At 26.7% G+C, this 18,302-nt stretch overlaps 1 protein-coding gene across 1 annotated transcript in view; it reads right to left on the reverse strand.

The window, feature by feature from the left end:
- Window positions 1-167: 167 nt before the first annotated feature.
- Window positions 168-18,302, reverse strand: part of LOC113373921 — a 59,558-nt gene continuing 41,423 nt past the window's right edge. The window contains exon 6 of the mRNA XM_026614187.1: window positions 168-484. Coding sequence (XP_026469972.1) covers window positions 168-484 — 317 coding nt within the window. The remainder of the gene's footprint in view (window positions 485-18,302) is intronic.

Below are 18,302 nucleotides of genomic sequence, written 5' to 3' on the forward strand. Positions count from 1 at the left end.
TCTAATGCATATACATCTTGTTCATAAAGGTAACCTTTCGGCTAACCTGGAAGGTAGTCGTGCCAAGGTGGTTCAACCGCCTGGCAATTTTTTTTTTAAACTTCCCAATGAATAAATTAAATAGCATAAAAGTTTGAAGCATATGGTAACACCGTCGTTCCAAATATTCATAGCACTAGGTCCATTATATTGATTACAGTTTCATATATCCTTACATCACTGCTATCGTCTAGAATAGTAGGCAACAGTTCGTCGGTCGAATTCGGGCTTCTCGGGCTAGGCAAATGGCCATCTCTTCTTCCGGTCAAATTGTGATTATTATTATTATTATTATTGAAATTATTAGCTGCTTGAATTCGGGCTAAATGTTTTTTCATCTCTTGTCTAGCTTCCTTTTGTTCGAGTTCACGTTCATAACGACGGTGACTGTAGCTTCGTACTGACGACCTACTGTGGAGCGATGCTAGACTTGGACGTCGCGAACCTAAAAATTCACATTTATGGTTAAAAAATTACTTAACAATTAGAAATGTAATAGAATTGATGAAGACAAACATCCAGAACATGGAGAATTAAGGTAATTACTATAATATTTATATGCGACGTCATATTTAGTCATTTTTCAGAAGATAAATAAATGGTGATAAATAAATGATACATAAATGGATGCATAAAATTTTGAACATAGCTTGAACCAATCTAAATCATTTTGATTTTGATTTTTTTGTTTAGCAATGCTTGACAAATATTATTTTCTTTGGACATAAAATTTTTGCATGATAAAATAATAAGAAAACACCAATAAGAAACAAGTGGTCTTTAATGAAAAGTTGATTAACCATCTATGGGCCCGTGTAATTTTAAGGTCACAAATTCTTCGATATTTTACCAAATAATTATGGCATATTTTTGTGCGAAATGACGCCTAAATCTCAATTGTATAACATTGTCAAGACCAATATAAATATTTATGACCTTTGATAGCATTTCAACCTGAATTAGCATTTTCATGTGCAAACAATTAAGACCGCTGTGACTTGGAAGTCACATAATTAATTGACACAAAAAAATAGATAGAAATTTTTGTTTTTAATTTGGATACATATATTTATAATAAATGATTTTTTGTTCTCCTAATTTTTTTGATGTAAAATAAATATTCGGCCCATATAGGTTAATTCATGCTGTGGCTAAAAATGTGCTTCTATATCTGATGTTTACATTTTGATTTGGCACAGTTATTTATTTGATGATGTTTGATAAAAATTCTTTTTTTGGAAGCACAATTTGCACAATTAACTAAAATATTGATAAATAAATAAATAAAACATCAGAAATCACAGAAGATGCTCTTCTATGAAGTATTTTTATTAAATCAGGTTAAAAATGTACAGCCAATTCTGTTGTTTTTCACTTTGAGTAAAAAGCAGTAAAATATTGTTGAGTATTCACATATTTCGTAAATAATATGAGAAGAAAATATTTACTGAATAAAATTAATTCTTACGGATAAAATCATTACATAAATAATAAATACATCAACATACAAATTTTTAAATCGTTTTCTGCAGAAAGGAAATAAATCAGTTCTTTTCTCTACTATCATCCAATATAAAAAAATAAATATTTGTTTTATATTCTTGAGCCAGAATCATTATATTGCAATTGTAATAATTATAGTAAGTTTACTTATTTGATTACATAATTATAATTTTAATGATGATAATTTTCATAGATAGGTGACTAAAATTTTTTTGGAGTATTCATTTATTATCTATTCATATTTTTATGTAATGCATTTACCACACATATTTAAATGTTTCTAAAATTATATTGCAACACTTTAAAAATTGATGATAAATGTAAATAAAAAATCATTTTTTCAAAAATTTTAATAAAAATTATCATCAAATCTCTAATTAAATAAGAAAATTTGCGAGAATCAATATTTCAGACTCAAGAATATATAACAGTTATTATTTCATTTGGAGAACACAGCAGATTAAAACATTTTCCAAATTTATTTATTTTCTACAGAGTTTGACTTAAAAAAATCACATATTGATGTTTGAGAAAATGTGAATTTTATTAATACATTGTTGTGAGCAAAAACTAAAATACTTATATGTAGTTAGTTTGATTTGGTCTAATGCTCTCATATAGCCCAACATTTAATCTAAACATTTTAAAAAATTATTTATTGAAAGTAATATGTACTATCTATCATAAATTTATTTTTGATAAATAATATTTAATTGGGTAATTATCATCATTAATAGCCATCACATTATAAAATTTATCTTCTGAAATATGACTTCAATAGAACATAATGCAGACCATCCAAAGCTCATGCTCAATATAAAATATTTCATGCACATGCGCAATAAAAAATACATTTTAACGAGCAATAATATGTTATGTAAGAAATATTTAATGAATCATTCGACATAAATGCTTTTGAAGTTTCAGAAATAAAAAATAAATAAAAATGATAATGATAAAATCTTTAATTAACCTGGTGTTTTGACTACGAGATTACAGGATATATCAAGTTTCACATGAAACATTAAGTCATATCAAATATATTTAACAGAATATCAAATTTTATTAAAATATTAATTCAATACACATTTGACATTAATGCATATATACCATAGTAGATCCTTGAAATAAAACGTTGAAGATAAGAGTCAACCAAAGATATTTATATTACAAATTAAAAATTAAAAGAATTTGTAAATGATTATGATTTTGATTAGGATTATGTTTTGTAACAACATGTTATGAATTGTTATGAATTTAGAATTTATTTTTACAATAAATATTAAATAGTTTAAGAAGTTATGAAAATATTTTGGCCTGGTGGCTTCAAGATATTTCTATGAATAAATTACGTTGATTACAAAGTTGTTGATAATAATATTTTTATTTTTTCAGTAAGATTTATAGTAAATTTTGCATTGCTTGAATTATAAGAAGTATATATATTATTTTTAAAATCGTTAAGTGTTTTTTTCATTTTGAAAACAATATTTGAATAGCACTTCCGCATCTACTAATTAGTTTTAATTATGGTTCATGATATTCTACAGATAAAAATGTTAGAATTATGTTTCTCTTTATAAAATGAACTTAGGCTGATTTTATTGGAATAAAATCAATATGTAATCATAGATTTATATTATTATTACTGTATTATTCGAGTTATTTTAGCAATCTCGAGCCTAGTAGTAATTTCGTTTTTATAATAGACAAACCACGTTAAATTTTATAATTTATTTCAAGCGTGATTTTAATTATTATTAATATACAGTTACATTAGGCAAATTAGGAAATGAATTGTTAGTAATTATTTTGATAGAAATTTGTTGAAAAATAAAGAAATTTATAGTTCCATAATATAAAGTAAGTAGGGCAACCGCATTGCGCAGCAGTGGAAGTTTTCCAAACAGATTACCACCATAAAGATGTTTCCAGAAAGATAATTTGCATTTTAAACTAAAGCAATTAATTTTATTGATTTAGGCATCAATAACAAAATAAATTCATATAAAGAAACTTAAGACAATTTTACATTCTTTGTTACTAACAATTATTTTTTTCTTCTCGTGCATATTATTCGTAAATAATAAAAAAATTAATTCTATGTATGAATTTTACTCCGAATTAGTTCAAATGTTTATTGTTCTTCAATGTGCGTTTACTAGCAAAAATCGTAATTTTTAGATTTTTATTTGTTTTATGAATTTTTTTTATTATGAAACCATCAAGCATTTTCTCTTTTTACAATCCCCTTTAAATGCACCAACTTTTCATGAAACTTGGCAATATACTTCAGTATATTTTTTTTCAATAAGGGCCTTTCAAATTCGACCGATTTTAAAAATTTTAAATTAAAAGTTCAATCAAAAGTAATAATTCTTGAAAATTTTGGGGTATTGAGTTTACCTAATAGCTATTAGTTTTTTAATACTAAGGATTATGCAGTTATTATTGAAAACCTAACTGTAGTGATTTGTACTTTAAATTTCAGATAGCATAATAGAAACCGATTTAAATAAATAAAATACTATGAAGACTCATTTGAATTATATTGCTGATTAACTATTTTTTAATATTTGGTTAATTAAAACAGTTATTAAGGAGAAAGTTATGATAATGTCTTAGCTTTTCCATAATTTTAGGAATATATTCTAATAATAATCTACAGAATATATTCTATAGAATATTCCCCTGAATCAAAATTCTATACTCGGAAACTAAACAACGTGTGAGGTTTTGTGATCATTTACAAATATTCATAGAAATACGAAAAAAAAATATATTAGATAGATACTTTGAATAAAATGAAAATAATGTAAGGATAATCTAAAGATTTGTGTAAAGTTTCTGATGAGTAGTTTTCAAAACTAATTATTCGTGAACAGCAATTATATTTCGAAAACGATATTCAACTTCATAGTTTGGACAAATAGACGTAAATAAAAAAATCATAATCAATACTATCTAAACTGTGAACGACTATTTTTATAAATTTCTTTTATTAACGTTTATTTTTTATTATTATTTTTTTAATTACAGTATTAGTTATACCTGCTAAATAATTTAGCATCTAGTAACATTAATGAAAAATTTCATAAATATAAATAAAATAGAGTACAAAACAAAGGATTGTATTTACATTAAAATGATATCCGTATTATGATCATTTAATATAAAATTTTAATGTTTATAAAGTTCTTTTATAGATCAGGAACATTTTGATCTCATTTTATTTAAATTTATATAAAATAGTTATATTATAGAATTTTATATATCAAAATTATAAAATTATATTTTGACCAAGTTTAATTTAAGATTATATCTAAATATAAGTACTTAAATATTAGTAAATTCAAAATCATCGCAATAGCAACTAAATTCTATAAAAAATATTTTTGTATACGACATAAATATTGCAAGTGAATTTATAGTCTATTTTTATCAGCTTAATTTCAGATCTCTATATCGTTGTATGAGGTGAGCTTGGACAGATTGTTTTTGAGAGAAACATGTGGTTTATACTGACCTATAAATTATATATATATATATATATATATATATATATATATATTTAAATATTTAATTTATTTATATCGCGTTCAAAATATAGAATGATTGTACTTGAGTTTTTTAATGTAATATTACGATACTTGAAAACTGAAAATAAATCGTAATGGGTATGGGTAATTGTTATAGATTGAATTAACTCAGATTCATTTAAAACATATTATATAAATCTATAAATATAGATTGTTGACATTAATATTTAAACAAATTTTGCGATTGATCCGCTTTTAAACTTTAATGAATAAATGTGTCCATAATATTTTTAAACTAGCTAGTTGTGGGGTAAAAAGAAGCAACTTAACCTTTACGTTGGCAAAGAAAAATTAAATTGAGATAAAAAAATAGCAATTTTATAAAAGTTCATTTAAATTATTGGACCTCTGCTGATGAATATTTTTTTAAATATATCAGATCAAGGTTATAACGTAATATTTGTAAAAATTGTTTCTATAAAATTTGTATTTCACATTGATTAAATGATGAGGCTATTAATGCCCCTTCTTGTCTGCCCCTTCTTGGGGCAAAAAGGCGCAGACGACGAATTTTAGAAAATTAGTAAAAAAAAACATTTCTATGATTAGAAGTTACACAAACAGGCGTCTATCCATGTAATAGAAACAAAATTTAATATGTTTCTAAAGAAATAATAGACTTCCATATGTTTTGATTGTTTTCGACTCTTTTTCAGTGAATTCAACAAATAAATTATTTTGAAATCACCAAAATCACATTCTATAAAAAAATACTTCAGTTGCAGTCATGTTAGTGAAAAAAAATAAGAAGTATTTAGTTTGAGAAAACTAAATCAAAATTCAAATTTCTATGAAAAAATACTTGAGTTGCGGTTATATTAGTGAAAAAGAACAAGGAGTATTTAGTTTGTAAAAACTAAATCTAAATTAAAATTTCTATGAAAAAAATACTTGAGTTGAGGTCATGTTATTAAAAAAGAATAATGAGTAGTTAGTTTAATGAAACTAAATCAAAATTAAAACTACTATGAAAAAAAACTTGAATTGTGGTCATATCTGTGAAAAAGAACAAGGAGTTTGAAAAAAATTAAATCAAAATTCTACATGAAAAAATTCTTGAATTGTGGTCATGTTAGTGAAAAACAACAAGGATTATTCAGTTTGTAAAAACTAAATCAAAATTAATATACTATGAAAAAAAATACTTGAATTGAGGTAATGTTAGTATGAAAGAATAAGAAGTTTGAAGAAACTAAATCAAAATTAAATTTTCTGTGAAAAAAATACTTGAATTGCGGTCATGTTAGTGAAATTCAACAAAGAGTATTAAGTTTGAAACAACTAAATCAAAATTAATGTATAAATTACGTCAGTTTTAGACCAATAAAGTTACAAACTTTTTGGTCAAATTCAGATATTTGGTCAATTACGAATGATACTCTTGTATAAATTCATTTATTTTTTTTTAAATAAATATATTCCATTACTGATTAGAGAATATATTCCTTAAAGAATGAAGAATACATTATTTCTCCATTTTCACTAACTTTACTGAGTAGTTTTTTTGGTGTTTTCTGTGTTTTATCCACCGAAGAAGAGTCAAATTGGAACTCGAAGCGGATGGAATTCAATTAATTTTTTTTTAAATATAAATCAGTTCATTTTTATTATCTAAATGGATGCCTATACGAGTATATATAAATATAGCTAATGATATCTACAAATCATACGATAATATGATTATGAATTGAGTATATAAATGAAATGCATAATATTCTAGTATGATGACGATTGTATTGTATGCAATCTACAAATGCAGTTTCATGCACATATGAAAAAATCTACAAACAAATGATACGAATGTGTGTTTTGGCATCGAAGTGTGAGAATATTCCGCGGGCACTAGTAATAGTTATCGCAAGGAAATGCCGCAGAAATTTCTCGATGTGAACACGTATAACCTTGACCGCCACCTTGCTTACTCGATCACTATTAGACACATGATACTGATACTGATACTGATACTGATACAGATTCGGATCTATATATAGGTATATATATATATATATATATATATATTATATATATCGTTGTGACCCAATATTATAACTAATACATTAGGAACACACTACGTAATGAATCATATTCTTAATTGTATTGCATTCAACATAAGAATAGTCAACATTGTAATAAACTTTTATCGATGAATTGCATACAACGCAGTAATTTCCATGAAATCCGAACGGGTAAGAACTTGACTTGCACTTGCATATATATAAAGAAATTCTATTGATCATATTCAAAATCAAGAGAAGTCCCTTTAACTAAATGAATTGTTATATAAAGCCGAAATGTAATTTTAAGTAGGCAGTTGTGTAAATTTAAGTATTCCACTTAAATAATTATCAAAATTCAATTAAACTATAACCAACAATTTCTATAAAAAATCTTCTTAGAGCCAATCATGTTGTAATTTGGGTCTTGGAGTCGATTTAGATATTGGATTGCCGTTGTTATGGCAACGCTGTCTTATGCTCCTTTCTTCATATAAATTGGTAGTAAAAACTGCCAAAATGCTATGTATTTTCTGTGCAATCAGGCTTCTTACACATAATTCCGAACTTTATGTGATGTATTATAAATGCACATTAGAATGATGCAGTTATGATAACATTGTTTTTTGAGGTCTTTGTAGGTTAGGTTTTTCATCTAAATCGCCTGACTCCACAGCAAATACATACCATTTTGATAGTTTCACCAATTTATATGATGTATAAAGTAAGTTTTTGATTGTTTTACCAATTTATATGAAAACCGTAACACATTGTTTTTATGGCAACTGTGGTCTATTTTATCGGAGAATTGGCAATTTCAAATAATGATTCTGATGATGACATAAATTCATATGCCTCAATGTATGAAAAATTAAATATCTTCTAAATATTTCATCATTTGATGTATGTTTTCCAAGATATACAGGCAAGATGAGTTATATCTTTTTATATATAGAAACATATGCTTAAAATATTAGCAGCCAAAGTATTTCCAACGTCTATCATCACAAAATATGATAACATTTCTCCAAACTAATGTGAGAACAATAATTATTTTAACATTGATTTTTAACCCTTCTGGATGGGGTCTGGATGGGGTCAACTTGACCTCAACGCCACCTTTAGCGACCATTTTTCACAAGGTCGCTTGTTTTGGAACATTTTCAGGCTTTTAATTTTTTTATAATAAAAAATACATGCTATCGCATTGTATATAGTTTAAATTTTATTTTCGTTTTTTATGTTTTTTTTTAATCGAGCCAATGGTTTGCCCACGATGAGTGTGGGTTAGCTGGACCCCATGTGTGTGCCTTGGCACTAGGCTGAGGTGTGGATGAGAAGGGTTAATTAATTATCAATGATAATAGATTTTACTTTCCCTTAATTATTTGAATTTTTTTATATTTTAATAAATTTTAATAAAAATAGTTTATCTTTATGATTTGCTTATTAATTATTATTTGCTAATTAATTACATATGAATATGAAATTTTCAAACATCGCCTTGCATAGAAGGCATAAAATTAAGATTAAATATGAATGAAAAATCAGTATAATTCTGCGGTCTATGCGCAGGTTTAGCGAAATATTTTTTTTAACAATGGCAGTAAAATATAATATGCATATAATGATGTAAAAACAAGCATTTTCAGAAGAATAACAGATAGATGGACAATAAATGATTAGATTACTATTTTAAAAATACATAGTTTGTGTTTACATTGTGTTTAGGATATATGTGCACATATATTTTTAGTTTTATAAATATAAAATTATTATCGATATTTGATAAATTTGAATTTATTATAGTGATATTAGGCAGAAAATAAAATTATTCAGTTCTTGGTGTTTCTTCAAGGTTATTCAACCGTTTCATAAAAAATATATATTTAAAAAACTATAAATAATTATACTAATGCCACAAAACTAAAGAAAAATGTATGAATATTTTTATATATAATTTTTAATTTTTCTTAAATATATATATATATATATATATATATATATATATATATTTATATATATATATATAAAGTATAACTTTCTGAAGCAATTAAACTTTGTGAAGGTATAAAGGCTTAAAAAGTTAAAATCAAACTTTAAAGCAATTAATAGTTCATATGTTCATCAGAATATGCGCAGATGTACTCGTATAATGTTTCAATACAGCATTCTAGAAAGCATGATGTAATTCCAAAATAAATTATTCCATATCAGAAGTTCACATTATATATGCCTACACACATACAAATTATGCATATACATACACACATATATATATACATATATATATATATATATATATATATATATATTATATTTATATTTATATATGACACACATCAAGTGTCGAACTTTTTTTATTAATAATGATTTTTTTTCCTTTTACACTTTTTTTTTTATTTTGACGAATGGGATGAAATTAATGTGGGCATATAGATCAAATTTATATTAATAATTTAAAGAAACATTTTGTTACGAAAGTTTGTAATTTGTAAATTTGTTTTATATATATTTATCATCTTCTTTAGAGTAAGTTTATCCCTATTATTTAAAATTCCTAATTATTCTAATTCTAATATATGAATTTGAAGCTACATTTAAAAAAATCTAACATTTTATCTTTTTTTTTATCTAAAACGGTTTGTTTTATTATTATTTTTACGCAAAATTAATTTGCAAAAGAATTAAGCAAAAAGTACTTATCATAGTATTAAATGTTTTTTAAATTCAATCAAAATACTTTAATAACGTTGATTATTAATTTTATTTTATATATTGTGATTGCTAGAAATTCATATTAATTGAAATCATTATTAAATTTTGTAATTTGTAATAAATTCACTAGATATTAATTTGGTTCCTGAAGAAGTGATTTAAGATATTTATATAACTGGAATGGTTTATGTTAAAATTAAAATAAATGGATCATGTAAAAACGAAAATATCAAAAATCTTAAAATTAACAAATGCACACAGACAACAGCCAAATGCATTTTGCAACATCATTATAAAAACAACAGATTTACAACAATTTTAAAAAACATACAAATTTTGATCTTTTTCGTCATGAGTACAACAATGTTCTGTTACATTTGTCTTTGACACACGTGCTTGTAATAGTTTCAAACATTTTTGAACTTGACTTCATCATATCAGTTTTTGATTTCGTATTCGAATGATATATTTAAAACAATTTTATTTTTAGAATTTATATATACAGATTGTGAATAACGCTGCTAATTTTAGAGCAGTAGTAAATTCAGTACTAAAATTTTCGTCGACTTATTAGGTTTCAGTATTAATTAGTAATGAATTAATTATTTTTGTCAACTTTGCATAAACAAAAACTAATAAAAATTTTCATCGATAACTTATACGATTATTCTTGATTTGTTACAAGTCTTGAAACAAAATCAGATTTAATATTTAAAAACGACAGGCGAGTTTTAAATCATAAATTATAAAAAATTGACAATATTATTTAAATAATATTTATATAAATAATATTATTCATTCTGTAGTGAATACACATTTTTACTTAAATTTGATTCACATTATTCACAAATTAAAATATACGAAAATAAAGATAAAGTTTGCTTCTTGATAAATTTATAAAAGTGTACGTAAAGAGATTGAATAATCAGAAAATGTTAGAGATGAACAAATTTACATTTAAATATTATATAAAATAACTTACGAAATTTAAAAATTGCAATATATACGCGTATAAATATATATACAGATTGTCCTAGAACTCATCGTAAAGTCGAAACTGGGTGAAAAAAATTAGAAAAAAATGATTTTACCTTATTTGGAAATTATGAACTTCAAAGTGCAATCTAGAGTTTTGCTGAAATTATGACCATTTCTTGGTTATTGTGGTTAATTTTTATTAATTCAAATTATTTAAACTTCTAAACAGTAACTATGAATAACATTTCTAGAAACACCGTAAAAAATAACACAATTACTTCTAGTTTTGAAGAATTAAATATTTTTGTTAGACTATGAACTTAAAATGTTTAAAACCGTCGACTTTATAGGGCCCCCAAAATGTTCTAAAGTGTGTTGGCAAGTTTAATCAAAATTTGACGCATTTAATCAGGATTTTTAAATGATAAAATACTTGACAATTTCATTATTAAAATTTTTGAGTAAAGAAATAAGAACCTAGTTCCTAAGTTTGAATGAACAAAGTTAATAACAATAAAATACAATGACCAAAAAATGGTGATAATTGCAGCAAAGCTCTAGGTTACACTTAAAAGCTCAAAATTTTCAAACAACGTAAGACAACTGTTTTTCTAAAAATTTTTAGGACAGTTAAGATCACAAAACTATCACCCCATATCGACTTGACGTTAAGTTCTGGGACACGCTGTATAATATTAGCGTTGAATTTATTTATGATATTACATATTTATGTTTTATAGGATCTAATACATTCGTGTGTAAAATATTCTTGAAAACATGCCTTATATAGAGTTTATTTTCCTTAAACAACCCGCTTTCTTAAATAAAAAACAACTATTATATTTGATTTGTATGTCATTTTTTGCCAATAATATAATGTTTATTATTATAAAACATCCTGATTTTTTTTTAAATAAACAACTGTTCATTCAAAGTGTGAAATTCAAAATTCACTTTCTATTAAATCTCGTCACGTGTGTCAAAAACATCTTTGACAATTCAAGTACAAGGTTACACCAATTCTCTCAAATAATTATCGCTACATCAAAACTGTTCCGTAATGGTAAAATTAGCTAATAATTAATTACAATTTTGCAACAATGTAATTAATTCTAGAACTCTGTGGAAGTATTCGAGTTCCACGAGTCGTTTATCGTTTTAAGTATTAGATAGCGTTTTATATATTATCGCGTCAGTGTCATGTTTCCGCGTCGAGGAGATAACCTTATACCTGGATTTCCAAGCCACAGCACCGCGGTTCTAGATTATTCCAAATTGAATTTGTCAACAAATTATTGATATAGACATCGTACATCGAGCAAATTACATTAAATTCCATTCATTTACATCAGAATTCGTGAGAACGTCAGATTTGCACAACGCAAGAAGGCGATAGTCAGTGGCGATTTAATAACGGTAACCATCATTACAATTTTTGAAAATTTATCGTTTTACAAAAGAAAGACCAAATATAATTCTATATTTGTTCACACTAATAAGGTAAAGTTGCTTAAGTCGTCCGAGCGCTTAAGTCGTGCCGGTTATATTTTCTCTAATATTTATTAATTACATCATTTAGTCTTGTTAACTATTAAACAAACGTTTGCAATTGGAAGGCTGTCCGACTTTGTGACAAAGAAATAATCAAAAAGTAAGTAAAAGTAAGTAAGTAAGTTGTGAAGGTTCAAATATTTTGCACTCAAATTAGCTTTTTATAACAATATTATGATTTTGAGTTTTTTCAGGAAGTGTTTAATATTTTAAAAATTAATATATACAAAGTAATTATATCAGGTTGGCAACTAAGCAAGTGCGGCTTTCACTTTTAAATGGTTTCAATTGAACTTTTAGGTTTGCTATGGTAGTCTAAAATAAAGTAAATGGTGGGAAAACAAATTAGAGCAGTGTTGGGATACTGGTCAATTAGTAATAAATGACAGTTTCATCGGTAGATCCACCGTATGGTAGGTAATTCGACTTTCCATCTTCTTCAAACTCTGCTTATGGTTCTGAATATAAATCATGTAGTGAACTTTCTGAACCTCGATGTCTTGGTGAACTTAGAAGATTCAGCCACGATCTACTGTATTAATTTTTATTTCTACAATATTTTGCGAAAACAGCTGGCGCTCTGTAAGAATATGAATTTTCACAATGATTAAAATAATCTTGTCGACTTCAGTAGCCCTTTGTATCATACATCGGACTCTCGAACCGGATGTGATTCGAAGGAGAGCGTATTAAAGTGTCATCATCTTGTTTAATGCACCAAAGTTTAATGCATCAAAAGACGATTTGTTGAGTTAACGGACAAGGAGAGGTTGAATTGCATTCCAATGAAAAGTGTAGGCTTCAAATTATTTTTTGTGTCAGCAATAAACACTGAGGTCTGGGTATACTAAATGGGTATACCAACGAAAGTCCGGTATCAGATAGTAAGTGCGTTAACTACGATAAACCGAGGACTGGACGTACCTTACAAGTAGTCATTGAAGACCAGTGATTATGGTGCTGAATCAAAATCTATATTTTTTAAATCCTCAAAAAAAAACTCCTTCTTTGTCTTCATCTCAATCGTCGTGGGTCACCAATGTGGGAGTGGTAATGAATATGAAAGTATAAACTGCACTTGTATAAAATTATATAAAATTTATTGACTATAAAAGTTAATGATATGAAAATATAACAAGTCCAATTGTTTTTCTACAATCACTAGCCTGCTTGAATTCCCCACAGATGAAAAACGCTCTGATCGTTTTTTGCAGTGGATTACTTTTACTCTCACCACTCAACCGAACGATTAATTCTGATGTCTACATTGAACAACTAAAGAATTAAGGCAAAACCGACCTGAATTGACAAATCGAATCGGTGATTTATTCCATTATTAATATCACATATCTTTGGCCCATTGGCAAAATTTATTGGTTATAGGTTTGGATGTCTTTTCACAACCAACATATAGTTTTCATCTTGCAACTTCTGTTTAATTTTTTGTTTAGATCTTTTCAAAACTCCTTCAATGATACAAAATTCAATGATTTCAGTTTTTTGCTGAAAAGGCAGGAGAATTATGAAAGTGGGATAATGATGCTGCTTGAAAGATGACAAAAAGGCATTGATTTAAATCAGGGGTCGGGGAACTTTTGGAACCGTTACCCCAAAATGTTTTTGTACAACCTCTCATTACCCCACAAAAAAATTAACTAAAAGAGCCTATAATTGGAATCTTTTCGCAACATATTTCTGTATAACCTGCCATCACCCGCAGATTAACGGTTTGCTACATTGTTTGTTACTTCTAAACTTTGAAAAAGGCTGAAACAGATTTGAAGAAACAATAAGTAAAAACTATATTCATTATGAATAAATATATTTTTCATGAAAATCCTACTAATACATGAATAAACTAGTGGTGTATGGTATCATGCGTTAAGGCAAATTGCTGGAACTTTCCGCACCGTGACGAAATTTTCGAGGAATTTTAAATGTTTCCAATTAGATTATTATAAATACTGTAACATTGTATAATATTCATAAGATATATATAAGCTGAATTACAAAATTAAAAAAAAATATTTATTCGAAGTATATAAGTGAGCTTTAGAACTTTAGCCAGAATTAAAATTAAAATCTGAATTATTTTCGATATACAAAGAAAAATTTTTTGAAAAAAAAATTGAAATATTTTTCTTTCCCAAAAGTAATTGTTTTGTCAACACAAACAGCAAGTTTTTTTAATCATTCAAATCGGATGCTTAGTCCTCTCAAAAACTGCCATTTTTGTACATTTAGCTCTGTATCTTCGAAATGGCTGGATTTGTCTTTGTCAAAACCTAATCACTACTTCTCCCAATCATTACAAATTGAATGTTTTTTGGATCATTCAATTGGGATACTCCGTTCTTTTAAAAACTCGATTTCTATTTTCTGCACTCTTTACCTCGTATCTCTGTAACGGCTGGACTTGCCTTTGCCAAATACTAATCAGCATATCTCCTTATCAATAGGAACCGAATGTTGAATGAACCATTCGAATCGGTTCATCCGTGCGCTCGAAAACGTGAACGAAAAAATGCGGGCACACAAAACACACATCCATTTTTTCTGAATATGAGGTATGGCAAAATGTTCAAAAACCTCTGAAACGTGAAGAAATGCAAAAATTTTCATTTTCGATTTTCGGCCCATTCCCATAACTTACCCTGCGGGAATTTAACAATAATGCCACAAGTGACAACAGACACGCACACATGTAATGTAAGTACATTACGTTTTGGAGAAATGGTGTTGCTTCATCTTTGACACAATTTCTTCAGAATTTTATGTCTGCTAAATATGCGAGATATGCAACCCAGGAAGAGTTTTTAAAATTTTTAGCAAGAATATTTTTTTGAGAAACCATAGAGATTTCAGCTTCATTTTTAAGAGTCCATACTCAATTTAAAATATTTCCACGAGAGAGCCACCTTACTTCTGTATACTAAAGAAGGTAAGTCTCAGCTGACATAATTCACAAAATAGTCGCGTATTTAGTGCATGTCCCTTGATAAAATTTATAATCTTGATAACATCATGAGTGTGGGTTATTTTTCCTTACAAAAAGCTGAAAAACTATAAATATGACCCATCATAGATGGAGCTTAATCCAAAGACACCAAATTGCAATTTTCCCATTTTAATCTTGCGCTTTGAAGTATTCGTTTATTTTATTATAAATATATCTATTCCACGATATCTGAACTTGAGAAGAAAACAAAACAGCAATTTTTTTTTAAAAATATCTGCACCTTTATAGCAAACATATACAAGTTGTGAATTACTACTGAAATCCGTCGTCTCAAGCTGAATGGCAAAATATTTAGTTTGTTTTAATGCAAAAACTTCACATTTTTCGCTAATGCAGAGATTCTTTTCGGTAGTAGGTTTTACTGAAGCTGATTTAAACCAAGCAAGATATTTAACTTGTTTTAGTGCGAAAACTACTTATTCCTTCACATTTTCTGCTAATGCAGAAATTCTTTCCGATAGTAGGTTTTACTGAAGTTGATTTAGTGCTTTGCAAATATATACTTTTTACCCCCAAAAATTCCACTTTTACCCCATTTGGGGTAATTTACCCCGGTTCCCCGACCACTGATTTAAATGGACAATGCATTACAAAATGCAGTTATTTAGTTCCATGAAAAAAGTTTTTGATTTTATAACAAAAATCCGCATATATAAAAAATATCAAAAATATAATAAATCTAATTATTTCGTAGAGTTATAAAAATTTTCAAATGACAATTGTTCATGATGAATTTAGAGGCTAACAGAGCACTTTATCGTATGCCGTTAGCAGTTAGATACATCTAACAACCTATAGGAATGTTTTAGTAATTTTTTTGAAGATAGATATTTTTTAAATGGACGGTCTTTTAATTTGTCAGCTTATCCAGAATAATTTTCCGCGAAAAAAAAATGATATTCTAGTCACTATTTCTGATCGTGGCAGACCTTGCTCGTCTCGAAATATAACAGCTGTGACTTTCGATGGAAACAGGCGCACGCGTCGTTACGCGAAGAACCTTCTAGTTGTGCAAATCAGACGGAATTTTGATAAATATGATTTTCAACCATGGATTTTTAAAGGACGAGTAATTTTTAGTAGTTGACATGATATTATTGTCAATTTTTCAATTGCCAATGTTGAGAATCGTAAAAAAAATTCCCCAATTTCAATTTCAGTTTTATAAATTAACATAATAAGGTGTTTCTACATATATAATTCAATTATATTATTTGGAATGATATATATTTATTTTATTTCAATCTTGTTGCTATTTAAGTCGTTTGGTCATCATTACTTAAACCATATGATTAGAATATGAATATATCATATTCTAATATTGTCTAGGCCATGTCTAGGCCTTAAATCGCAGTACTTGAATTTTTTAAGTTAAAATAAACCAAATATTTTTCCAGCTCTTTGATTTAAATAAAAATAATTGAAGCAATACATATAATCAAATCAGCGAATAATCGATAACCAATATCACCATAAACCTGTTTGTTGTAGAAACGAGTCGTTTTGTAGTGTAGTACAAACGCTAAACAATTTATTTTACGAATACTTCTAGGTGTTAATATTTAAAGTTTTAAACTAAAATAAAATAGTTAACAAATCTGATTTTAATTAAACTATTGGAGATATGGTGTTTATTAATGATATGTATTTATTTGATATTATAACCAAAATTACTAGTATTGTCATAAGTTTGATTTCTATATAAATAAGACCCCAAAAATATGAGAAAACTGCCTTCAAGAAAAACTTTTAAAGACGCGATACACGTGTAAACTGATTATTGCAACAACACTGTGACAATGACGCTAAACATCTGACATGATTGTGATTTTTGCTTAAAAACCTTATCAAAGCTAGCCAATTTTTAAATAAGGCCACATTATTATTTTGTCTATATATAATATTTTGCTCTTATTTCCTTACGTAGATCGATATAACTATTAATTAAAATGGAGTTAGTAATCATCGAGCGGCAGTATTGTTGGTGCTCTAGAATATCTAATTATATCTTAGAATTATCGATCACTTTAGATTGAAAACAAATAAAGTATTTTCCCTAGTTTGAATGGAAATAGATACAGATCAATGTGTAATCAATAACAATACACACGCCATGAACGTTGCTACAGAAACTAGTTGACTGATGACAGTTTCGTTCAAACCCTGAAAAAATTATAAAATGCATACTTTTTGGTGTAAGTATTCAAATTCTCAAATAAAATGAAGAGAAATATTTTTGCTGCAAGTATGATCATATTTTTCGTAGCACTTTTCCTTAGGATATCTTAACTTAGTGAATTGAATTTAGTTATATACCTCTCTATAATTTTGAATTATTCATTAGAAGATCTATCAGATTCATAGAATTATATCGTTTAAAGTTTAAATTAATAAAAGTAAAAAAATGGAATTACAATTGCAAGAAATGGGATTGTAATATTGTGCCTTTATAACCCAATTTCTTGAGAAATGCGTATTGTGAGAATAAAATTATTGACTTTATTTCGTATGACGAACTAATATATTTAAATTGCAATATTGCACATATAATATACATACTCTGAAGATATATAATATACATACTCTGAAGATATTACACATTTCCACTCAGAATGTCAAAACAATTTATTTTAATTAAATAAAATGTTTAAAATTTATATTTTTTTTAAATTTATTTAAAAAGTTTACTTATATTATCAAGGACATGAAAAATTGGAATATACTTCTGCAATGTCTAAATAATAATCCCATTATTAGTAAAACTGTTTTATCACTCTTCTACTGCGAAGTAATGATTTTGGTATTATTTCATAAAGAAAATTCTGTATCATAAATATCAAAATATAAACGAATTAAAATAAGGGATTAATTTGATAATCGATATCGATTAGATTAGATTAT

Source organism: Ctenocephalides felis, unplaced genomic scaffold (genome assembly GCF_003426905.1).
Source record: "Ctenocephalides felis isolate EL2017-DRISC unplaced genomic scaffold, ASM342690v1 CF-g0.4_SCAFFOLD_01604, whole genome shotgun sequence".
Classification (NCBI taxonomy): domain Eukaryota; kingdom Metazoa; phylum Arthropoda; class Insecta; order Siphonaptera; family Pulicidae; genus Ctenocephalides; species Ctenocephalides felis.